This window comes from Acanthochromis polyacanthus, chromosome 17 (assembly GCF_021347895.1).
Source record: "Acanthochromis polyacanthus isolate Apoly-LR-REF ecotype Palm Island chromosome 17, KAUST_Apoly_ChrSc, whole genome shotgun sequence".
NCBI lineage: Eukaryota > Metazoa > Chordata > Actinopteri > Pomacentridae > Acanthochromis > Acanthochromis polyacanthus.
This window is the reverse complement of record NC_067129.1, coordinates 11,117,031-11,142,007: the sequence shown is the minus strand read 5'-3', so window position 1 is coordinate 11,142,007 and position 24,977 is coordinate 11,117,031. Positions and strand designations below refer to the sequence as shown.

General features: G+C 41.7%; 2 protein-coding genes across 17 annotated transcripts in view; both read right to left on the bottom strand.

The window, feature by feature from the left end:
* Window positions 1-92: 92 nt before the first annotated feature.
* On the bottom strand, window positions 93-3,643 carry cfap298 (cilia and flagella associated protein 298). Of its 4 annotated transcripts, none has more exons than XM_022209748.2 (8): window positions 3,501-3,643; window positions 3,098-3,255; window positions 2,665-2,832; window positions 1,609-1,676; window positions 1,352-1,510; window positions 985-1,116; window positions 763-858; window positions 93-684 (listed from the first exon to the last, which is right to left on the bottom strand). In XM_022209748.2, exons 2-8 carry the CDS (start codon window positions 3,234-3,236, stop codon window positions 574-576), a joined length of 873 nt encoding a protein of 290 aa, XP_022065440.2. In that variant the 5' UTR covers window positions 3,237-3,255; window positions 3,501-3,643; the 3' UTR covers window positions 93-573. The 4 variants fall into 4 exon arrangements, with proteins under 4 accessions (XP_022065440.2, XP_022065458.2, XP_022065466.2 ...); XM_022209766.2 differs by having other exon boundaries at window positions 3,444-3,637; XM_022209774.2 differs by having other exon boundaries at window positions 3,098-3,252; window positions 3,501-3,637.
* A 3,815-nt stretch (window positions 3,644-7,458) lies between these two features.
* synj1 (synaptojanin 1) overlaps window positions 7,459-24,977 on the bottom strand; it is a 31,277-nt gene continuing 13,758 nt past the window's right edge. For 4 of the 13 annotated variants that reach the window (XM_022209785.2, XM_051937127.1, XM_051937128.1 and 1 more), the window contains exons 12-32: window positions 24,799-24,964; window positions 24,362-24,385; window positions 23,516-23,707; window positions 22,427-22,511; window positions 21,913-22,053; window positions 21,630-21,822; window positions 21,389-21,547; window positions 20,173-20,329; window positions 19,797-19,923; window positions 19,414-19,626; window positions 19,245-19,323; window positions 18,844-19,009; window positions 18,504-18,686; window positions 17,993-18,121; window positions 17,753-17,791; window positions 16,651-16,698; window positions 14,977-15,018; window positions 14,128-14,177; window positions 13,816-14,005; window positions 12,559-12,896; window positions 7,459-11,257 (exon numbers count right to left, since the gene is read on the bottom strand). In XM_022209785.2, the coding sequence (XP_022065477.1) occupies window positions 10,226-11,257; window positions 12,559-12,896; window positions 13,816-14,005; window positions 14,128-14,177; window positions 14,977-15,018; window positions 16,651-16,698; window positions 17,753-17,791; window positions 17,993-18,121; window positions 18,504-18,686; window positions 18,844-19,009; window positions 19,245-19,323; window positions 19,414-19,626; window positions 19,797-19,923; window positions 20,173-20,329; window positions 21,389-21,547; window positions 21,630-21,822; window positions 21,913-22,053; window positions 22,427-22,511; window positions 23,516-23,707; window positions 24,362-24,385; window positions 24,799-24,964 (3,753 nt within the window). In that variant the 3' untranslated portion in view covers window positions 7,459-10,225. Of the gene's footprint in view, window positions 11,258-12,221; window positions 12,246-12,558; window positions 12,897-13,815; window positions 14,006-14,127; window positions 14,178-14,976; window positions 15,019-16,650; window positions 16,699-17,752; window positions 17,792-17,992; window positions 18,122-18,503; window positions 18,687-18,843; window positions 19,010-19,244; window positions 19,324-19,413; window positions 19,627-19,796; window positions 19,924-20,172; window positions 20,330-21,388; window positions 21,548-21,629; window positions 21,823-21,912; window positions 22,054-22,426; window positions 22,512-23,515; window positions 23,708-24,361; window positions 24,386-24,798; window positions 24,965-24,977 lie in introns of all 13 variants that reach the window. The other 9 variants (XM_022209855.2, XM_022209793.2, XM_022209818.2 and 6 more) reach the window with 9 other exon arrangements.

The following is a 24,977-nucleotide window of genomic DNA, read 5'->3' as shown; positions in this document are numbered from 1 at the left end:
GCATCCTTGTCGCTGCTCTCCAAGGGAAGTTATGAGACTTTTACTGAAACATTTATAAATAATTAATACAAATCGTACCAACATTGTGTATATAGAGGTTACACTGGAAATTGTCGAGTTTTATTTTTCTTTTTACACACAGTAAAAATGTACAGATAATACTTTTTTTTAAAAAAACATTTTGTTTGCGCAGCTTCAATAAAAATGAGTCAAACAGATAAGCAACATTGGGATCGGATTTTGTTTCAAATAAATCTGGTTTATAAAGATATCAACCTTTATGACATATCATCTGTTCTTTCATATATATATATATATATATATATATATATATATATATATATATATATATATATATGCAGCTCAGTTTAAGTGTATGGCAGGTGTTAGTCTATAAATACATCTACTTCCAGCAATAGCATCACATCAGCTGTACATATAATATTCATTGGTAAGACCTCAAATAACAACAACTGGAGGCTGATTTTAGGGTTGTGATAAGGCATCTTGGCCAGCTGCATATAGAGCTGCTACATAAGCAGCACCAGTGGGTATTGTGAGTGTGACTGGCCTTCATCTTGGTCCCCATTTGATATTTGTGAGGCCTTGGAACTGCTTTTTGAGCGCCTGTCTGTCTGACCACTCTGAATCCAGGTAGCTATCATCATCTGCCTCCTCAAGTTTCTGAAAACGTAAAGAGTAGGAGGTTAGATGGAATTTTCCGCACAGAACACAGAACTTAGGGTCTTTACCGTTCCTCACCTTGAGCTCCTCCTGCCTTCTGTGGTAATGCATCATCATCTGTTTCTGCTGCTCATCTGTGATCAAAGGCTCTCTCGCTGGTGCCCCCTGTCCTTTCTGAAGAGAATAACAACAAAGGGATGAAAAATTTTCTCAAAACCAGCAAAAAACATAAAACAGCACACATATTATCTCTCACAGGACACAAAAATACCACCCCCAGATTGGTGAAATGACTCTCACCTTTTGGATTTTGACCACAAGCTTTGTCTTTTCATTTTTGCCAATGTAGTCCTGCAATTTTTTCCCCCTCTGCATCTCTTTGGCAGCCCACCAAAGCTGGCATTCGTCCTCAGTGATCACCTGCAGAGAGGCCTGAGGTACGGAGACAGATGGTGAGGGCGGAGGTACAGGAATGAGGGCAAAGGGAATTAAGTAGAAAGTGAAAGTATTTTCATTAAACTCAGACAGATAAAAAAATGAGACAAAATTTAAAAAGAAGGGAAACCTATTACCTTTAAAAACAATAGTAACTTTAATTTCAATCTTTGTTGACTTAAAACTATTTTTTTGTAGCCAGCACCCAATAGCTGATTGAGCTGTTTATTACCTGTGTTCCAGAAAGATCTTCCTCATCCTCAAACTCCATCCTGATGGGGTCATGAGGAGGAAGTCCCATTGGGTATACAATCATGACTGCACCCCTTAGCTGATCCAGTGCTTCTTTCACCATCTCCATAGTGACACAAATGTTAGCTTGAGCTTGTTTCTGCAGGAGGAGGAGGAGAAAAACAGACTGAATCAATTTATGACTAGTCTGGTTAACAATGTAAGAAGTAACGATCTGCCGTTAACACCAATACTCACTTTGGAGATCAGTGCTTTCGCCTCCTCCACTGTTCGCGTCAACACCTCTTTCATTTTATCATTTGGAGCTGGTGGAAGGTAAAGAGATGTTTTTTTATAGCATGTATTCATGGAAAATAAAAGAAAGTCTATGTACAAAACCTTAGAGTAGTATATCCAGGAGGGATGCACTTTCAGCATCAGCATATTAAATGATAGCACAATTTGGAGGTTAACTGATTATTTGCCTTGTTGCTTATCAGATCCAATATTCAGCATATTTATTGTTTTAAAAAGATTCCAGATAAAGTAAAGTAATTTTAAAATTCAGTACTTTGGCTCTGACACAGCCATCTTTCTATCTGCAGTCACTATTCTATGTAATGTCCTACAGCAATATCTGACTGGTTACATGTCAACAGCCTGTCAACACTATGTTTGTGTTGCATGTTTTATGTACTGTTATCCTTGTCTAACAGTATTGTATGTGTTCCTATGAAGAGTGCTTTGTTATTTGCACAATACTGTTGTTCATGTTCAATGTACTGCATATTGAGTTTGTCACCACACAGGCTGAAGGGAAACTGGTTAAACTTTCACACTTAAATATTTACAGAGTCTTTGACTGTGCAATGTGTTTGTAATAATTAAACTGTGTATGGACACATTTTGAGAGATTGTAATTTAATTACATGTGTAAAAATAAGAATAAAACAAAAGCATTTCAACATTTTTATGTTAGGATTTGTGTTACTTTCATAGGCTGTATGGCTATTCAGAATTAAATTTTTCATCTTTCATTTTTAATACAAATATGTTGGTTCCAAATATCAGTTATCAGTCTCCTTGACATCAAATGATCAGTATTGGTCAAAAGCCTGAAAAAATCGTACAGATTGATGCATAAATTTAATTGTGGAGTGGATGTGTTAGACGTTGCGGTTCCCCATCAAACCCTCCCCCAAAACAATGGCCACAAACAGACCGTAGGTGTCAAGGTTTCTCCTGACAACATTAAACATTTGCTTGCATTTACTGTGAAACTATGAAATCTACAAACAAGGGCCAGAGTGTCACCTTGTCCGTTTCTCCTCCCAATCTCATCCTTTCGGAATGCTGGCCCTCCACTGGGAACGCACTTATCTTCCCATTCATCCTTCAGATTCAGCTCCACAATCTGCTCCTCTGTCAGCCCCTGCATGTTGGGTGGCAGTGCAATGCCATGGTCTGCAAGCTCTGGGATCTCTGAAGAGACACAAAAGAACAAACAAGTCAGTGTCAATGCATCCTAGAAAACTGAACGATAAAAAGAGCTCAGAGATAATAAAAACCAAGAAATGCTAATTACTGTCAGTTGAAAATTATCTTGTACCAATACTACTATTTATAATAACTGAGCAAATTTAGTAGGTAAGTGTAATGTGTAAACAGTATTAAGCAGGAAATGCGAGCCTGCTGAAGTTTCTCCTCCTTCCAGTGAGTGCAGGCAGCTCTGACGATATGTTTTCACCTGAACACAATCTGTCCACTTTGAGCCTCCCGTTGTAAATGGCTGTAATTTGCTGGATCACCGTCTCCAGAGGCGCGTCCACTGTGGTGTTGAAAAGAAACTGGCTTTCATCTCCACGCTTCACATGCAGCTGCACCATCCTGTCACCTGTTCACCTGCTGAAAGAGACGTTTACAGGATGTAAGTTTACCCCTGAATACGCGACAACTTGTCAGTATGAGAACAGAGCTGGTGGACGTTGGTGAAACAGAGTAACCATAGCAACAGTGGTGTCCGGACGCTTCTAGAAAACACGAAGCTAACGTTAGCATTTAGCTAGGCGTTTGATGTAGCTGTTTACACTCACCGGCGCAGTCTGTTTAAGGAGTAAGTTCTCTACAGTGACCGGAGTGAAGATACTGACCTGTGTGGCAAAATGACCAACACAACACGTTTCTTCCACTGTTCAGGTTTGACTCACACTTTGTTTACAACCGGTGGCATTACTCCAATGAGGTCTGCATACTTCTTCTCCTGAGCTGTCGGACAAGTTACAGCAATGCAAGCAGTGTGATAGCACTGCCCCCTAATGGCCAGTAATGATAATGCTGTATTTCGTACAATTCGGAAACAAGTTTTTTTTTTTTTTCAGTTTTCCTTTTATAGCCACGAGGTTAAGTTACTTTTGACTTCAAGTCATGATGCAAAGGTCTCCTCTGGCATGGAAGTACCTTAGGGCCATAGAAATAAATTTATCCTAAGACACAAGTGAGATCACATTTGGCCATACTTTAGAGGCCCATATCTTTGTTTCTGTTATAGCTAGAATGACAAACTTGGTGTCAAAGTGTACATTTTTGGGGGTCAAGGAATCCAATAAAATAGGTTCCAAGACTAGAAAAAGAAAGCATTCTCCTTACCATAACAATTGAAAGTAAATTATGCAATTTACTTAAAGAAAAAAAACATGTCAAAAACATAGTTTCACAACCCAGTAATAATTTAATAAATAACACCTTAGAGTGTTGAATATGTTTATTATGGATGCACAGAAACTGAGCAATGAGACAAGTTCATAACTACAGTCATGGAAAAAATGACTAGACTGCTCTTGTTTTCCTCAATTTTTTTGTTTATTTCAGTGCCTGGTACCACTAAAGGTATCTTGTAGGAGATTCTGATTAGTCGGCAGTTACAGACCCAGGAGGAAGGGCAGGCACAAGTCCAGGTGTCTGTTTGATCTCTGTAAGTCCTCGTCCACAGCTGTCTGGTAGAAAACGACTGAATAATTTTGGAGCAGTTCAGTCCAATGGGATGTTGTTTGTTCTTCTTCCAGCAGGTTGATTCCAGAGTTGATGAAAGTCAGATGGACATAAAGAGCAGCCAGAAACTCCTGAATGCTCAAATGGAAAAAGCACAACACCTTGTCCCGGTACAGCCCTCTCTCCTCTTTAAAGATCTGTGTAAGCACTCTTGAGTACACTGAGGTTGCTTTCATACCGATGCCACACTCTGTCACGTTGGACTCAAAGAAGATCAGGTTTCCTCTCCGCAGCTGATTAAAAGCCACTTTTCCCAGAGACTCAATCATCCTCCTGCTGTCTGGACTCCAGTGTGGATCTGTCTCAGCTCCTCCATCATACTTGACCTTCTTGACTTTGGTCCTGGATGTACATCTCAGTCAGGGTTCTGGGCAGCTCTCCTCCCTCTCTGGATCTCAGCAGCTCCTCCAGAACTATAGCAGTGATCCAGCAGAACACTAGGATGTGGCACATGATGTGGAGGCTTCGTGACTTCTTCATGTGGGAGATGATGCTGCTGGCCTGCTCCTCATCTCTGGATCTCTTCCTGAAGTACTCCTCCTTCTGTAGGTCAGTGAACTCTCTGACCTCCGTAATCACAGTCAGGAGGGATCTGATTGTTGTGGAAGTCCAGAGGAAGGCGACACTCATCCAGACCGTCAAAGATCAAAACAACATGGAAGTCTTCAAAGCTGCAGATTCCTGCTGCTTTGGTTTCACTCAAGAAGTGATGAACAAGTTCAACCAAACTGAACTTTCTCTCTTTCAGTACATTTAGCTTTCTGAAAGTCAGTGGAAAGATGAACTGCATTTCCTGGTTGGTTTTGTCTTCAGCCCAGGCCAGAGTCACCTTCTGTGTTAACACCGTTTTCCCGACGCCAGCCACTCCCTTTGTCATCACTGTTCTGATTGGTCCATCTCTTCCAGGTGAGACTTTAAAGATGTCTTCTAGCCTAATGCTTGTTTCTGCTCTGTCTGCTTTCCTGGATGCTGCTTCAGTCTGTCTGACCTCATGTTCATCATTGACCTCTGCAGTCCCTCCCTCTGTGATGTACAGCTCTGTGTAGATCTCATTCAGGAGGGTCAGCTCTGAAAATGAAATCAGTTATCTCCAGTTTTAAACCTCATCATGTCTCACCTTGCTGTGACGTGGACGTTCACAACAGACATCTCCTTTGCTTCTACATTTTGACTTTACTGCAGCTGGCATGAATATATGTGATGCTGTTCCTGCAGCCCTGCCTCAGTCCAAAGCTCACTGTTTGCTCTGTAATATTCACATCTTTAACAAACTCTCCTCATAGCTGCTGTTATGCTGACATCTGCTGGACAAACACAACAACAACACTGTACATAAAGAGAAGCAGTTCGCTTCAGAAACAGGATTTTAAATGAGTTACTGAGTCAACCTGCTGCACATTCTTTACAAAGACGTGTTTGTTACTGGATTTAGTTGAATTTTGAAACTGGTAGAAAAGCATTTATGTTCATATTAAGGCTCCTTAATCCTCGTGTCGTCCTGTGGGTCAAAATTGACCCATTTTAAAGTTTGAAAACGTGGAGAAAAAAAAAAGTATTTTCACACTTCTGATGTCCACATTTTCAACATTTTTGGGAAATCTTGGAACATTTTTTGGTGAAAAAAAAAGAAATGTTAAAAATGCTTCTTAAGAACATTCACAAAAAATCAACCAAAAGAAGTTTACTGATATATATGTAGTCACTTTAGATATTTTTAGGATTTTTTTTGGAAGAGTTTTACTCTTTTTAAAAAAATAATTACAAGAATTACACCAAATTTGGTGGATTTTTTTTAAAATAAAACTTTTAAGGGATTTTTTTAAGGAATTATTGGAATTTTCTTCCTGAAGGTTTTGCATATTTTCAGAAATTTGAGGAGTTTTTTTGCCGAATTTTGGATTTTTTTCAGACAAGGGAACAATATTATTTGGTGCTCATAAATGAGGACAACAGGAGGGTGAATGAAACTGAAAAAGAACACAGAAATTAGCCACTTGGAACAACATTTAGCTAAAAGGCAGCACATATGTGGTATCATTACACAAGTATTTGATGCATGTTTATTATAAAATCAGTATTTCTGTGTGCTTTTCTTTGATTTAAGGTTATTTTATCATCCTTCCTGCATATTCACACCGTCGGGTTAAAGTGATCCTTTTAACAGTTCAGCAGGAAAGATGCAGCTTAACACTTGTTCAGGGATTCGCCATGAAGCCATCATGAGAAGGAATCCAAACATCTTCATCTGCTCCTTTAAAGTCTCACACTGGCAGCTCTGTCTCCACACTACATAGATGCTGTCTGCAGCACACGTGAGACACCTGGATGAATGTCTGCTGTATGAGGAAGTTTCAAAAGTGCTGGAAACCAACTCTTTGATACAATAATGGATCCAACAGCTCCGAGGAGAGTTCATATTTAACATCTCTCAGCTATTAACTGCTTCATATTGGAACAGTCTCCAAGTTGGACTAATAAACTGCAGCATGCTTCAACATATTAACATCTATCTGAGAATGTGCACAACTCTGAGAGTAAACTGAACACACATCATGTGCATCTGCACACCTGTGCACTAATCATGGTGTCTAATCAGCATCTTGATATGGCACACCTGTGAGGTGGAGAAGTGCTCACTATCACAGGTTTAGACAGATTTGTGAACAATATTTGAGAGAAATGGTGATATTGTGTATGTGGAAAAAGTTTTACATCTTTGAGTTCATCTCATAAAAAATGGGAGCAAAAACAAAAGTGTTGCGTTTATATTTTTGTTGAGTGTACATACGTGGCTATCAAGCACACATATCTGCTGAATATTTGTTGTACACTGATAAAACTGAAGTAAAATATGAAAATATAGTTGTCCAAAAAAAATGAAACAGAGGTTTCCCAGTGCTGACAAACCTAATTCTGTTGCAGCAACAAAATTATTTATTAGACAAGTAAAATGTCTGCACAACTGAACTGTGAATAATTTAGGATCCATTTACAGGTAGGACCGTATACATTTCATCTTGTGAAGTCAGGTTACAACCTGCAGTCAAAAATGACAAACACTCATGTCAACATACGTTTATTTTTGCATACATACAACATAAACTGCTTCATACATAAATGTGCCATCTGCTGGGCACTTAAAATATGGAACGTTTGATAATAACATGAATTACAGTTTCATGTTTGCACTTTAATACATACAGAATATGTTCCACAACACAGAATTTTATTTACTATGGATTATAGCCATAAAAAGGGACACCAACCTCACAAAAGGAGCAATTTGTTTCCTATAAAATCTCATCTTGAACCGTGACATGACACAAAGCACTGGCTAGTCACCTACTGTTAATGCAGATACAGTATCTACTGCGCACATTTGGATAACACAATAAATGCATTTAAGAGATGACACCGACATGTAAGCAAAGGCAGCCTGATACACTTGCTTACATAGATAGCTACTGCTTTCAATGCAGTGAATGAAGTTTTTTTTATTCTTATTGTGGATGTGTTTAAACATAGCGTAGAAGCATTAGTTAGCTGGGACCTTCCTACATCTGAAGTTTCTTTCTTTGCGTTCCATCAAATAGCTTTTCAGGCATTTTAGCCGATTACATAATTTCTGAGGGCTGGGGGAACGGCATGTGTTTAGTCTCCAACAGCTGGCGTGTGTTGTGTTAGGGAGGATGGTACGACCGCTGATCCTTTTGGACGTCTATTGCTTGCCTTTACCGTCAACACGAACGCCGACCATCAGCAGTGAAAGTACAGTACAGGGCGAAATACTGACACATCACCTCTGACAACACTGCACACACACATACACACACACACACCTCAAGAAAGATATCGGAGAGTCTCAGTAACAAAAACCCTCAACAGGAGGAAACAAGCATGGGTTGGATATCACAGCTGGATTTGACACTCAACACTCAAATCTCACTACTGTCTGGAATGTGCCACATTGCGCCTGATAAAGACACAACATTCAACTGGAAATGTTTTCTGGTGATGCATTTGTGTCTGAGCATACTGTGTAGTTCTGTCAACGTATTCAGTCAAAGTGGTGAATAATCTGTTAAGTGTTGCTACAGAGGAATTCTCATTTAGGTGGTTTAGAGGGAGGGGGGAACAAAGTCCTGCATTGTATTCTTTTCACATACAGTGATGCTGTTCCATAGCTGCTGGCAGGCAGGAGAGCAGATACACAGTTACAGCCGTGAACGAGTGAATACGGTGGCTGTTAGTTCAGAACCTGTAAGGAAATACACTGCTTATACTGAAAAGTGAAGACTTTCCTAAGGGAACAGCTCCAGTATTCCACTCTTAACTCTGTACACACACCCACATCCAAACACAAACACTGTTAAACACGACGACGGACGATATGCACCTCAAACACATTACATCACTTCTCACCACAGTAACGATATTAGATTATTTAGAGTAAATGCTATTAGAAATGATAAGCATGACTTTGTCGATAAACAAAAAGTTTAAAAAAAGAAAAAGAAGTGCCCTCTCATTGTTATGGATGGCATGTGTTCAGTGCCATGTCCACAGACCTAAATCACATCCTTTTCGTACTCGGAGCAACAGCAAACACACGCACACGGCATCCTCTGAATTTACAACAGCATGGTTGGATGCTTTGGAACAATCTAGAAGGATCCAAACACTGCAGAGAGGGAGAAAATCAAACAGCGCTCACATCTGTTCAATCTACACGCCCTCAATTTATGCCATCGACACACAACACAACCAGGAGAGCACACACAGCATTTCAGTGCATATCAGCAACTTTGTGCAAACCACTGGCATGGTCATCACATACGCACACATTTAGCGAGTAGTTTCCGTATTGAAAACGTACATTTATACATAATCACTATGTATAGGTTTTGATAAAGAGCTACAAAATATCTCCAGCTGAGCGTAACTGCCTATCAACAAAAGATGACTGGATAGAGAAAGTACATAATGCTTTACTGTCAGACGGGTGAGACATTACAGAGCATCAGTCCTGTGGTAGTGGACAGTTGGACCGACTGACTCGTGCTGCTTGTTTTCACACTGTGGTGTCAGCAACGAGGCGATGACGAGACCCAGTGCCAAATAAAGTACATTCAAGATAAAAGCAAGCACGCAATGCCACTTTTAAATTTGCATCTCTCAGACGAAAAAGAACAGACGAGACGTACAGCTAACTATTTGCAAGTCAAAACAACCTGATTTGGGGGCTAATGTAAAACCTGCAGCGTATAGCCTTCTGCTAGGAGACAAAAACCAAGAAAGTAGAAGGTTACCATCTACTCTGAGAATTCCCCTCTGATGAACAAATCAGTCAGAATGAGGGATATGAACCGCAGTGTGTCGGCAGGTGTAGCAGTAGCGAAGTTATACAGATTTACATGAAACCTCACAGGCGAACGCAGCGAGCTGCAGAGCCACACAAACGTGTCTTGATATTGCACAGGTGGGTTACACACGATTTGTGCGTGTAGATATAGTTTACATAACAATACACGGTAGACACAGGCACATGTTTGCTGCCATAAATAAAAATAAACATCAGAAGGATTCATATTAAAATAAGTGTTAATATCAGGGAACAAGCAAACATCTCTGTCGTAAAGTTAGAACACACATTTAGGCTCACTCGCTTCTCACATTACCACTCCAGATATAAATCCTTTCCTGTGATTCAGAAGGGGATTGGTCTATGCTTCTTAAATACTGTCTCTTTATTACATACACACACTTATACACATTTATTATAGATCTATACATATCTGGATATGCCCTTTATATGTGAAGGGTGATCCTATCTTTCTGTCGACTCCGTTGGGAACAAGCAGCTGTCACCGGCTCCCTTTTGGAGCCTTTTGTTACTGGTTGCAGTTATTTTTGGGATGGGAGGGGGGAGCGTTGGGAATGCTGTTGGGGCGGAGGACAACCACTTGGGCTCCGAGTCAAACACAGAGCTTGGAGGCGGAGGCTGACTTTGGGACAGTATTGAACTGGAAGGGAAGACAGGGTTCTGTTGTGTTTTGGTTGCAGATGGAAAATCCAAATCATCATCAAAAGTGACCCACTGCTGAGCAGGTTTCCCTGCTGGGGGAGGCGGCTGGGGACGAGGTGCAAGGGCAGGTGGAATTGAGGAGGGCAACGACAGGGGGAGGGCAGGGGCAGGAGATGGTTCAGGGGCGAGAGGGAGCAGAGGAGCAGGTGAGGGGTTAAGACTTGGGGATGGTCCAAACAGGGACACAGTCCTGTGGAGCTGGGAGGTGGGTGCAGCTGCAGGGGCTGCCATTGGAGCAGAGGTAGGGATGAGTGGTGGAGTAAGAGCAGACAGGGTTCTCTGAAGGTCTGCTGTTGGGGCTGGATGGTGGGAGCTGAAGTCTGGGGTGAGCGCTCGCCGCTGCTGATGCTGCTGCACCAGCGGGCCTGTAAAGGGGTTGGTGCTGCTGGGTCGGGCAGGCAGCGAGTCCGTCGGGAAGGGGTTGGGGGAGGCACGCAGCGTCTCCTGAGAACGGCTGCGAGATGGGACCGGAGGAGGAGGGAGCAGCGAGGATGCGAATGGTGACGGGGTGGAGAGTGAGGAAGAAGAGGAGGAATCAAAGGCCTGCAGGTCTGACAGAGCAGAGGACTGGAAAGAGAGGGATGAAGGGAGCGTGGTGGAGGAGAACATTGATTTGGGAACGGCGGGGGGAGTACGCAGAGAAGAGCCTCTGGTCAGGGACTGGGTGGTGTGCCAGGTAGATGAGGAGGAGGAGGACAGGAAGTCAGATGTGAGTGTGTCAAAGGGGTCGGGCTTCCATTGTGCTTCTCTTTGGATTCCATTCAGTCCATTGGTCTAAGGAGGGACAAAAGAAAGAAAATGCCATTCAGCAATCACAACAAACACTCTGTCAATATATCAACCATGCCGTGTTACTGCAGTGTTGATCTAACTAACTAATGGACCATACATTTAGAAAGTTTAAAGATACCCTTTGGAGTTTACTTGTAAACAAACTTTCAATGGATCTTACTTAAGTCCAGCATCATCCTTAACAAACCTACTGAACACACCGTCTTGTTAAAAACATTTGCATTCTTTTTGATCAGGTACCTTCTTCCTCGCCCTTGAATTTGTTAAAAAAAAAATAGGCAATCTTTGAGGTGAGTTTAGTTTTATGCAACTATAGACAACTGACATGCAGGCCTAGCTCATTCAACATGTATGGCAGCTAATCCAGTGGCTTGCATACGCTACACATTTGCATTACTGTCCTCCACAGGGTACCTTTAATCATTTACAGACACATATTGTGTTTAATTTACAACACTGACTTCTGCTGGCGAATGGTATATGCATCACAGTCCACATACAATCACACTAAATCTAATACAAATGAATGAAATAATTTTTTAAAAAAGTAAAATCAAATTATGAGGTCATTGCATATGTGCTCACTGTCAACACCAGAAGCACAGCGAGCCCATATGAAAGGACAAGTGAGGGGAAATGGCCAACAAACAACACAGCATTTTCATTCATCTTTTCAGGTCATTTATGGTTTGATATGTTGACTTGAGGAACAGAACTGAAAATAAAAAATGATCCATTTTATGCGGCTGAAACAAAAAAATACAAGGCCTTGCAGTAGACTGAAAGTATTCAGGTAAAAATAGCTTGATGTAAAAGGTAATAAAATCAATTCCAAAATAAGAGAAAGAGGTTACTGTGTGTAATGTATGAGACATAATAACATCAGAGCAGAGGACTGTTGTGCTATGGAGGATGAGGCGAAAAGAAGTGGTTTAATATCAAGTACCTGTCACCCTGAGGGCTTCTCCAGCTTGTGAAAAAGAAACAAATGTATCAGAGAGGCAAAAGCAGGAAGAATAACAGACAACTAAGCTCATCTAATGAGAGACAAAGAAGAAGTAAAAGAGGCTTTTTCCCCTATTGTTGCAGTCTCCATCTTCTACATCTGTAATTATTAACCGTTAAAATATCTAGTCTAACCAGCAGAATTTGAACAAAAATCCGTTGAGCAGAACTTAACGCAGTGCAAGCAGGAAAAGTACTCTCAACAAATAATTACGTTAGTGTTCTTTGTTCAGTAACTGAAATTCCGGCAATTTAATGACAAGAAAGTTGGCACCAACCTCTGCAGCTGGGGCTGTATCAGACTTGGCAGCATCAGGCGGCAGAGCATGAGAGGAGCGGGAACGTGGCGGGGGTTTAGGAGAGGCTAAACCCTGCTGAGGCCCGGCTGGGGCGGCAGGTGAAGCAGATGGAGCAGCTGCTTTGGGAGCTGCAGCTTGCTGCGGCAGGAGAGGAGCTGGAAGTGAGGGCTGCATCGGCGGTGGAAGCTGAGGCTGAGATGAAGGGGCAGCTGGTTGAGGCTGCATGGGTGGCTGCATGGGTGACGAAACCGGTGGTCTTCCTGAAGGTGGGCCTGCAGGAGGAGGTCCTGAGGGTGGAGGACCTGAAGGAGGGGGACCTGAGTGAGGAAACAGAGTCCTTAAGTTCTCTATCTTAATATTAAGTGTCTATTTTTTTTCTTTGGGGGGGGGGTCGCCATTGGCATATCTCTTCAGGATTTACTGGCATATTTACAGACCCTTAATTTAACCTAGGCTACAGAAACAAACAATAGCAGTTGGATTTCACTTCTTTTTGTTATTTGTAATTCGTCAAAAAAAAAGAAAGAAAGAAAACAATCAGTTTGTAAAATACATCAGTACTTCTTTAACTTTCAACTTAATCTAAAACACACAATTGGGCAACAACCGCCGAACACCGTTAGCAACAACTTAAACAACAAAAGCTATGGACTGTACGGCTATTTGTGGGCAAACAGTCAAGCCCGAAATTATTCAAATTTTGACTTAAATTTACTTTTATTCAACCAGCAAGTTTTTTTTTTTGGATTGTAAATGACACAGATGTTTCCCAAAACATAATAAGATGATATACAAGAGGCATCATTGTGGAAAAAAATATTTCTCAGCTTTTATTTACATGTAAAAGTAACTTGAAGTCAAAATTTGCTATGGGTATGAATAATATCGGGCTTTACTGTATGTGAAAAATCTAATGTCAGTTGGATGAGGACTTCTGACTTGCAGGCAGCATTTTTATATGTTCACTTAGAGATTAGGAACTTTGACTTGGATGTATAACACAAATTTCTGAAGTCATAACACTATATAAATGTCACCAAATCCCAAAAAAACTGCAGGACTCCAAGCCTTATTCTCCTGCTCTCTTTACCAAGATTCCTGTCAGTCTTGACTGAAAAAAGGCCAAATGCCAAAAACAAAAAGTTACAAAAAGCATCAAACGTCCCTTTGGTAATATTTTATAAAACAACTGCATTATTATAGTATACTGCCTTCTGTGAAAATATATTTCTTTACCCAGAGGCAGGTCAGTCGGTTTGGCCTGAGCACTGGGTATAGGTCGTGGGGCTCCAGGGTGGGTGTCTGGGATGGGCCGAGGGGCACCGGGATGCACCTCAGGGATGGGCCTGGGTGCTCCAGGATGAGAGGGTGGTGGTGGACGAGTCTGAGGGGGCAAACTGATCACTCCAGCTCGGGGAGGAATATTCTGGAAGACAAAGAGTGAGTAGAGAATAGAAATTAAGAGGTTGGGTCGAAACTGGAAAAAAAAAAAAAAGGTGAAATAAAATTTTAACTTCTTTTGTTATAAATCATCAAATGTAAACTCACTGGTCTGGGAGCACCGGCAGGTCCAGGAGCTCCAGCTGCCTGGCCTCGACCTGAAAGAGATAAGGCAGACAAGCCAAGCAAACAAATGTTTAAGGCAGCTTTCGTACTATTAAATATTCATCATGAGGACTGTGCACCGCCGGGAGAGATGTAAGAAACAGCAGGAGCATTTAAGAAAATGAGGTTCAAACAGATGAAAGTATAAATTCAAGGATACTGTACTAAATCTCACACGAGTAGACTACAACCCCCCCGCCCCCAACCTATGACAGAACAAATTCCCCATGGCTGACTTCATTCTTAGTGATGACTCAGTCATTCCTGAGCTGCAGGAGGTCTGGATAAGAGGCAAAGCTTTGTTCCGTGTGCCAACTGCTTACCACACAGCAGGCATACTCCTCTTCTTTCACTATTCTTGTTCTGAGCCCCTCTCAAAGCCTGTGAGCATTTTCCCACGCCACTTACATGTCTGCTTCTGTGTAATACTTCACTGTACAGTCACCAAACGTAAGTCAACCCTGCTTACCACACACACCCTTCCAGTGACAGAGGGGTTCAGCTAACCACAGACACCATACAAATGGGTGAGGTGCCGACAGGTCAAGTCACCAATAAGCTGCGCAACCAAACCCTAGTCTCCACGCTAGGAGGGACGTATTTAGTGTCAGGATTATAGTAAGCAGAAAGGGATAATCTCACTACCATATCACAAGGGAAATGAAACTCCACATAAAGCAAAGATGAACTTTCGTGGAACAAATAAAAACCTACATAACTGACTAACAATCATCTGTCTTCATTTGGTACACTTATGCCAAGTGAGACTACGTCATGCTTTGTGGCACTCACCTGCAGCGGAATCTGGTCGAGGAAGAGCAGGGCTTTTTGGTCCTTTGCAGCACAAAGGAAACCAAACCACATTACTGTTATACACAGAGTGGAACACTAGTGACAGGAAGCAGGAAGCAGGTGCTCTCTATGACAACATTTTACGAGAAGCACTAGGGAAAGCGTATGATGGCAATAATGCAGCAGAGTAGAGAAGCACGAGATGATCTCACTATCTACCTGCCTGAGAAGGATTTCCTCCACTAATTAGAATGGATTCCTGTAGTCAAGTAGACTTAAAGACCTTTTTAAGTCTGGATAATAGAGATTTTCCTTTAAATCCCATTATCTCCCTCGTTATGAAAAGACTACAATGACCATGTCAATAACAGTCCATAATGAAAGTGCACACTTGCGATATGTGTCCTGATTATAATGACTGATCAAAGAAGCCTCATTCTATGTTAGTCATTGCACTAATTGAACAGTTTAGTTTCAGAACCCAAAACAGATGTTTGTTGCAGCCTCATGTGGGTAGATACATTCAACACTAATATGCTAAAATGGTAGTGGATGCATTAGAAAACCATCAAAAATTAATGGGAATGAAAAGATGGTTTCCTTAGAAGAAAAGTCAGAACTTGTTTACAGTCTTACAGTAATAATGAGTGTATTTATCAGCCTCCTGCATTTGGACTTTGCACTTCCACCAGAAGCCTAGGTGCCATTATTAACTCAGACTTGAATTGTAACAACTACTTGAAAGGTGTTGCTACCACCTGAAGAACTTTGCTAGAATCAAGGGTTTCCTATGTAAAGAAACAGAGAAAACTTGAACATGCATTTATTTTCAGTAGGTTAGATTATTGTAATGGTGTCTTTAAAGGTCTTAACAAGAGATCAATCAAGCAGCTTCAGCTGATCCAGAGTGCTGCTGTTAAGAGTCCTAACTAACACCAGGAAACTGGACCATATTACACCGGTCCTCAAATCACTGCACTGGCTTCCTGTTAGTCAAAGGATAGAGTTCAAAATCGTACTCTTGGTCTACAAAACATTGAATGGTCTTGGACCAAAATGCAGCCTGTACTTAATAGCTCCATATGAAGCATCCAGAGCCCTCAGGTCATCAGGGACAGGTTTACTGTGTGTTCCCAGAACCAGAACTAAAAATAGTCAAGCAGCATTCAGCTAATATGCTCCTCACCTGTAGAACAAATGTCCTGAACACCTGAGGTCTGCTCAGACTGTCAGCTCTTTTAAACCAGGTCTGAAACCATATTGTTTACTGCAGCCTTCTCTGAGATGCTCAGTCTGTTTTCTTGTCTTTTAATGCACTTTTATGATCTTAATGTCTACTTTTATGTTTTATTTCTATGATTTTAATGTGTCTACCTTTGGATGTATTTCTTTGCCATTGTAAAGCACTTTGAATCGCCTTGTATATGAATCATGCCATACACGTAAACTTGCCTTGCCTCCTTATTCTGTATTCAAATAAGCTAAATATTATATGCAGCAGTCTACCAAACACATCTTTTTCTCACATGCACACACACACACAACTGAAAGGGCTCATAGGAAAGCACAATTTGTCAACCAGCAATGTCATAAAAGCACCAATGACATTGATGACCCAGTATAAAGTCTACAGGGACCAGGTGACATTTAATAACACAGCTCCTGGCCAGTTACCTTCACTGCCTCTCCTACCAAGCAGTGGGCTGGGGCATGGGCCAAAGTCTTAAAAGCCAAAGAAGGAACATAATAATTTTAAAGTAAAGTACAGCAGGAAACATTAAAAAAAATCAACTGGTTCAAAGTTAGCTGCAGTGTTGGTTGTACAACATTAAAACATCCATGACCTACTAGCTACTCTGACATTAAATGTGGGCGACAACGTCTCAGAACACTTGACATTTTCATAGTACTCACAAAGAAAACACAAAGGAAGGATAGCACTAAATTACCAAGCACAAAATGATATCGACTAAAATCACATACTATGGGGAGTGCTTGTATGAGGCACAAGCAGCACTGCGATTTGAATGACGCAAGCGATCATTCACCTCTTTTCACTTCCTTCACCTCATAAGCACAGACTTAATCTAGAAACTGTTTACCTAAAACCAAGAATGACATATTTGACACGCTGAAGCTACCATTCAGTTAGGATGGTATTTGGTTCAGTCAGAAGTGGGAGAGGCTGTGTGTTGCACTGATGTTTCAGTAAAACAAATGTGCTTGTGTTTCATGCCGTGCTGCAATGCCACTATCCAAAGCAAATGCCTGCTGGATTAAAGAAAGCTCAATGAGAAAAATAACATTTTCTGGCTCGCTGTTAAGTCTAAAGTCTGAAATATTCCAATAAATTATCAGCCGTCATCGCATATGTAATCCAAAGTCATTTTGGACATCCTCTAGAGCATCCCTATGACAGCAGATCTATGTATTCATAATTATACTCCACATAGGGAAAAACACTTTGCATGAGATCATCAGGCATGTATTCCAATCAGAAATCAATCCTCACACGCAAAAGTTGTAATGATGTGAACTTTTCATTTTAAACCACAGTGGGACATTATTGGCTTTAATGACGAACATTTGGTGATTTACAGCACATTGACTGAACTGAAATGAGCATTCGTATACGATACAAAGACTTGATAATAACAGGTCACTGAGGCAGCTCTAACTCATTGTTCTTCTCTATGTGTTGCTCAAATGGAAAAAGCAGCCGCTACATCAAATGCTTCGGCAATGTAAGCACATCGTTCCACAGCAATCACTTTACCTGCAGAGTCCTTTCTAACTGGGAGAGGGCTCATGCCTCCTTCATGGATGAGGCAAAAGAATGGGATAAAGGTGAAAATGTTAAAACCTGCCTGAAACATCTCATACTGCACCACGCTGAAAAATGTAAAACTGAAACTTCTAATGTAGGATTTTATTTCGTTAACCAAAGTTACAGGCTCTTGCTAGAAAATCAGGCTTTAATCAAATATAAACAAAAGGATTAAGGATGGCACTTTACCTGAAGGTGGTGGTGGGCGTTGAGGTGGTGCAGGTCTAGCTGGGGGCGCATTGGGACGAGGGGGAGGTGGGCGTTTGGGCTCCATGCTTTGAGCTGTGGGGGCACCGGGCTGGAAATCTACAGGAGGTCCTAGAAGGGAAAAATATATAAGATGGGGCAAATTTATACATGATAAGGGAGCGACTTGTGATAATTTTTCCAACTGTTTTTAGAAGCTGCCCGACTTCATACTTTATCCCCTCATTGAGAACATGTACTTCTTGTACCATTTCCTGAAGTGTATAGGATGGAAAAGCACATGCCTTTGAATTTTAAATGTAAAAAAAAAAGTGGGCTATTTTGTTTGATAAAACACACATCAAATTCTGAAACGCCTCTATGCCAGATTGTGCCATCATTTTTATCAATGTAATTAGGTCGCTGTGCAGACTGATGATGTGGTTTTACAACACACATTTAATGCTATACTACAAAATATGTCTCTAAAGCCGCACTGTGTACTGTTATTTACCTTGTGATGGTCGGGAAGGTTGTGGTCCACGACCAGGCCTGCTGGGGACAGGAGGTTCTCCATGGGTAGGGGAGGGACAGGGACTACTGCGAGGAGAAGGGAGAGGGGAGGATCCTGGGCCAGAGCCTGCTCCGGGCTGCAGATGCTGGGGAAGGATCTCCTCCACCTCCTCATCCACATCACCTGGTACAAGACAGAAGAAGGCATGACTTCATGTTTGGAAGCTTTAAACTCTACAGCCTCCTTCATAAAATTTGCAGTAAATACATAACACAAAACTGCCTTTACAGTCCATTCTTTTGAAGATAAGGCTTGGTGTTTCTTGGTCACCACTACTCACCTTCCATATCATAATCGTCGTCACCCATGTCTGTGTCTTCGGCCAGCAGGGTGGAGCTGGCTGATGTGGGAATGCTTCCGCAGATCCTCTCCACACTCATCTCCTCCTCCAGACTCTTGATCCAGCCTGGACTCTTCAGACGGATGTCAATCATCTTGCCAAGGACCTACATTATAAACCAGTCAACATAGACGAGAGAAAAGTAGAGGTTGGTTCCCATGTATACAGCCAGCAAAGAAGTACTGCAAAACTGATGCATGTGTGTTTCAGGCATATCCTGAAATGAAGCACACGGGTGATTAAAATAAGAGACTGTAAAGGATAGAGATGGATACACATTTTACATTAATAATGTTTCCACTTAGCTTTGAAGCAATTTATAACAATCAGTGATGACTTACAGTGGAAGCACTGAGAGACAGAGCAGCCAGAGCAGAGTAACCTTCCAGGAAGGTCACCCACATCTTCTCCTCAACAAACCTGCATAAACAAGAACATGGTCAATGCAGACTGACCAGCTGAAGGCGATATAGATTTATGTGTTTGTCTGTGTTCGGATGCCAGGCTAACCTGATGAGGATGACCTCTCCAAAATTAGCAAACTTGTCCAACAGCTCATCTATGAGTGCATCATCAAAGTAGTCATCAGGGCCAGAGGTGCAGAGTGACACCAGTATAGTGCCATCTGGAGGCCCCTGCAGGGCAATGACATCTTTGTAGACCTGGTGACGGGCTTCTGGGTCGACCTCTAGGATGTCCACATCCATTATTGCCACCACAGGCCTAGAGACACACGAAGAAAGGCAGAAGGCCTTTAATGATTAATTAAAAAGAGACAGCACATTTACGTTCTCACTACTGCAACAGTACCTTTTATGAATTAGATCTGATGGTTTCACATGACAAATTTTAATCTGAAATATTCACTCCTGCAGATATATCTGATTAATTACCTGTGATCTGAGGTCTTCAGCTCAGCCCTGCCATAGTACATTAAAGTGCCAGCACTCCAGGGATGATCTGGATCTTCCTCATTCTCCCCAAATGTGGAAGCTGCTCCTACTACATTCATCTCTTCAGCTGTAAAAAAAAATGTAAACATGCACAGGAGCAGACTTATGGATTCAGTACTACCATGCCTCACAGATTTACGTTTTTTTTTTGGTCATATGTAATTAAAGAACAATAGAAGACAGGTAGGGCAGAAGCAGTACATATAGAAATTCTACACCTAAACTAATGGAAATATTTAATGTTGCTATAATTTCTTTAGGTAATAGGTCAGAGATAGGACAGAGGAGGGTTGTCTGCAGTGGCTCTGCATCTGACCTGTTTTATCAAAGTTCCACTTTCTCCTCTTCCAAAGTATGCGGTCAGTCCAGGCTGGTGTGCGACACTTCTCACTGGTGTCATAATCTTCTGAGAAGAGGTCATACTTGTAGGTTGGTGCAAAATCCAACTTCCCCTCAATAAAACCTCTGAAGACCTGTGGATGACGTTTCAAGAGAATATTACAATTTAAACTACACGTGTACAAAGGAGTCTGCAATGTATTTCATTCATGATAAATGAGCGGCAGCAAGTTGGAAGTTGATGTCCTGATTAATGACTGAAGCTTAGATCATTCAGAGTTTTCCTATTCACATCTGAGTTTGGGTGTGGTATGATAGAAACAGAACCATGGAACACAGTTCACGGCAGTAATTAAAATGTGAATTTGCATATATCTGTGGAATACTGTTGTGATACAGTTCTCATTTTGTGTAGCCTGCACTGTACAAATAAAATAGCTTGACTTAAGAAATGCAAAATACAGGCAATATCTGTCTATCAACAAGTGGAATTAACAAAAACTGTCATGGCCCCTCCCTCTCCTGTGCTCTGCCTCACCTGATAAAGAGCGGCTGCGGAGGAGCGCAGCTGCTCCAAATCACCAATCAGCGGTGGATAAAGCCTGGCTCTGCCAACAGCTCAGCGCTGGGTCATTGCCTGCGGTTCTCCTGCCTGAGACACATCTCCTGCATGGAATATTCCTGTCCGGTCTGCTCTGCTTCGGCTTCCCCTCTCGCTTGGATTCCCCCCATCAGCTCCAGTCTCCACCCACTCTGGATTCCCCCCCGTCTGTTCTGGTTCTCCCTACCCCGCTGTCCCTGCCACAACCCCGCCACCAGCACTCCTCAGCTCCATCCCCGCCTCGTCTCCCGACCAACCCGGACCACGACGTGAGTCACTCCCCTGTTCAGTTTAATTAGCTCCCACCACGGCCGTTGAGCCATCGCCCTTAGTTTAGTTAGCCCCGTTCTGTTTAGTTCCTGTGCGTCCCATGTAGAGAGTTTTATGTTGAGTTCCTTAATTAAATCCTTATTAATTTATCTGCCTGCCTGAGTGCCTGTTTTTGGGTTCACACACCGCCTGGCCCTGACATTAAGCACCAACCCCTTGGTGTTTTACGTCTTGATAACTGAAAATAGTTAATTTTCTGATGCAAGGAACATCTTGAACAATTATTAACACTGTAAATCTACATTGGCACTACAGGTCATACCAAACCAGCATTCTTCTGGTCCAATAACTGGTCACCAGCTGTCAAAGCATCCCAGCTCTGCTGTTTGATGAGCTCTTTCACTTCCTCATTGGGCAGGCTGATACGATAGTTAAAATCTCCACACCAGAACACGTAATCGTGTGAGTACAGCAGACGACCCTGGAGGATAACATAGATGTTGTCAGTCTATCAGCTTAGGCAAGAGGGAGGTTTGCAGCGGCTTTAACGTTATGGTTATTACCATGGGGAAGCTGAGTCTGCGTGTGATCTCACTGTAGTCGTCGTTCCTCTCCTTCACCTGTGATTGGCCAGCAGCAAAGTGGGAGCAGACGAAGCAGATGCTGGTGGTATGGAACAGCAGGCGGATGGCCACGCCTCCTTTATTACCTGTGGCCCCACCCATTCCCGTTTTTACAGTATCCACAGCTACATCCCTGGAATATATGGAACGACAAGATGACATCTGTTACCACTGACTCAAAATTATTACTAAAGTTTCTGAAGAGAACCTGTATGGTTCGTACCTGATGAAGGGTGCATGCTGTGGGCGGATGAACACAAACAGGCACACTCCCACCAGCTGCTCTGAAGCAAGAAGCACATACTTGTGGTCCCGTGAGATGTTTTTTTGAAGCTCAGCTGCCCACAGTTTCTGGTTAGTGGTGCTGAGACAAGAACAGAAAGACGTGTTACAGCACAGAAACAAAAAATACATGAAATAAAGGAAGTCACAGTGATCCTTAACATTTTATCATGTTTAATGTATACAAGCTAACTTGAAAATGCAGGTCATTTCTACAAATCTATGGTTGTCTTATGCCTGTTTTATTGTAGTCAGTGCATTTAAATACTGAGCTAATTTTTTCAAAATAAAATACCGAAAGGTGCATCAGCTTTAAGCTATAACCTAAAAGACTGGGCTGTATGGACTACAGCAAAATACTGTATGTACTATAGCCCAAAGGTGAAATATTTTTGCTATTTCTTCGACTCTTGTGTAAAAAGGTCTTATCTTAGGTTGAAATCTTGCACACATACCTGGCACTGACAATGTTTCCAGCATTTAGTTCAACCATTTCTTCAAATCCGATTGCAAAGATATCTATGGGGTTGGCTTTGCTGTCTGTAAAGAAAGAGAAAAATCACATTTCTTCAGTGTAACTGTCTAAATAATCTAATACAATGATACATTATATCAGTGGAGTTTGTGAGTAGCATGGTGACTATTTTAAGTATCTCTAGCCACCAAGGTTTTGTTTCCGTTTGACCAGTAAATTGTGGGTTAGCATTACATGGTACTATGCACTATTAAATAGGAACAGCAGAGTAAATGATTCAATATGACAGTATTAAGCATGATGTTATTCTATGTAATGGCTGTAAAATGAGACGTAAAATACCCAAATCTGTCCTTAGGATGACCTACTCTATCCTTCATGACTCCCATTCTTTATTCGATATCCTTCTTTTCTCATTGTGATACTTGTGCTCACATTTCTTAACAAATTCATCTAACTTCCACTCTGTGGACCTCAAACAGCATCTGAACAGCAGTTACTAAAGAAGAAGGAAATCTTTTTGTGCTGTTTTTCCTCTCCAGAATTTCACAGACACCCTCAAACTTCAAACTCCAGTGCCTGACATTTTTGGCATTCTGGGTAATACACTCACTTGATTCCTTCCCAACAGATAGAAGAGATGATTAGCACGTTCTTGAGTAACTTTCCAGAGTCTTATCATTACAGTGAGGCAACCAGCAGACTGTTCCATCACTGACAAGAAGAGCCAGGCACAGCCAAGCACATACCCTCCATTCAACCCTAACTGGTTACTTTCAAACATAAAATGGTTGCAGTGATTAATCAAAAAAGCTTCTGAGGAGGTTGATGCATACATTTTGCAATCTTTTGAAAAAGCCAAGCTGGTGGCTAACGTATTTCCAGGTAAACATAAGAAAGCCAGCTGTAGGTTTTACCTCGTCATTTAGCGTAGAAGCACTTACAATGTTCCCTTTTCTTCGACTAAAAGAGAATAAATGAACTTTCCAAAACATCAAACGACTTCTATATCCTAATAAATAAGAGGAGCTCTTGGAAACAAAAACAACAGTGACAAACACCGGCATACCCTGAAACTCAGGATGGCCTGCCTTCTTTGGAGCATCCAGCAGCCAGTCGTTGAGCGTCTGGTTACGGAAAGCAATGCTGCGAAACTGTTTACCCCCGTTGACATTCCAGGTGCCAACACAAACCCGGATCTGCTTGGGCTTTGTGTATTTATGGTGGTTCTGACACATTCCCAGCAATACTCTTGGGGAGGCTGAAGAGGGGAGAAGAGTGGGATTAGAGTGCAAACTAGTTAAGTATGTGTATGTATGTTTGAAGGGTGGCATACAGGGAAACAAAACAAAAATGAGGAAAAACTAACAAAACCAATGGGACAGTATCCAAATACAACAGAGGAAGTCCACAACAGTGTTCTAAAACATGGGGCATGGGGGAAAAGATGGAAATCAGAATTCTTGCTGAAATACAGAAAACATTTACAAAATCAACCTTGGTAATGGCTTGCTACTGTCTGTAACTTTCCATTTTAGTGGATGTAAAAATGTTATTGTTTGTACAGAAAAAAGGCAATTTCAAAATGAATAAACTAAGATTTAGGGAGAGTAAGAAAAATGACAACATCTAATCCAAACAACCTGACACCGGTTTGACTGGTGTTGCTTTAAAAAAAAAGAAAAAGAAATCACAATGGAGATGAGTGTTACTGCAAATGAACCTTTCGAAGTATCCTCTTTTAATCACGGTTGCAGGAGCCTGATTATCCGTAACAGACAGCGGATTAAACCACTACCAACATTGGGTTGTAAATGAATGCACAATAATGAGCAGCAAACACAAATGACAGAACAACTATGTGACAGGGGAGGACAAAATCCATCCACTGGTGGCAGTCTGTCAGTTACTGTACCTGATTGTAAGACAGGCTCAGTGACTAAGATTGTGTGCAAGAGCAGGGAGGAGAGAAGGGAGAGAAGGGAGGGTTAACCAGTGCTTTAACAGATAATGCCAGCAGAGCAGTCGGTCAGTATTAATCTAACTGGGACAGCGAGCTGACTCACGGAGATTACGCTACCCACTTTACACAGAGGAGACAAACCCTTCTATTGTGCAATGTAGCTTCTGGCTGACAACAGACACATGTCCAAACTCATCAGAATATTCAAACAATTTCCACTGATGGAGGAAAAACAAAGCAGTAGTCTCAAAATCACTATTAAGAAATATAAAAGGTGTAATGTGCAACATGGCGCAAATCTTGTTAAATTACTCCTAAGAATATTGAAGGAAAGACTATCAGTTTACTCGAATCATAATATGTGTTTTGCACATGTTCTAATGAATTACCATAAAGACTGGAAGTGGTGAGCAAAGCCCGAGCTTTGTCTGCCAAATCACTGTTGAGTGTCGAGCCCAGCCTCAGGATGTCTATAGCTTCCTGCTTCGAACTGTCGAAGAAGTTGTTTTGGATGGTCCGCGTCACAGAACGAGCTCCATCTTTCAGCTTCCCCGCCTCCAAAAAAGGC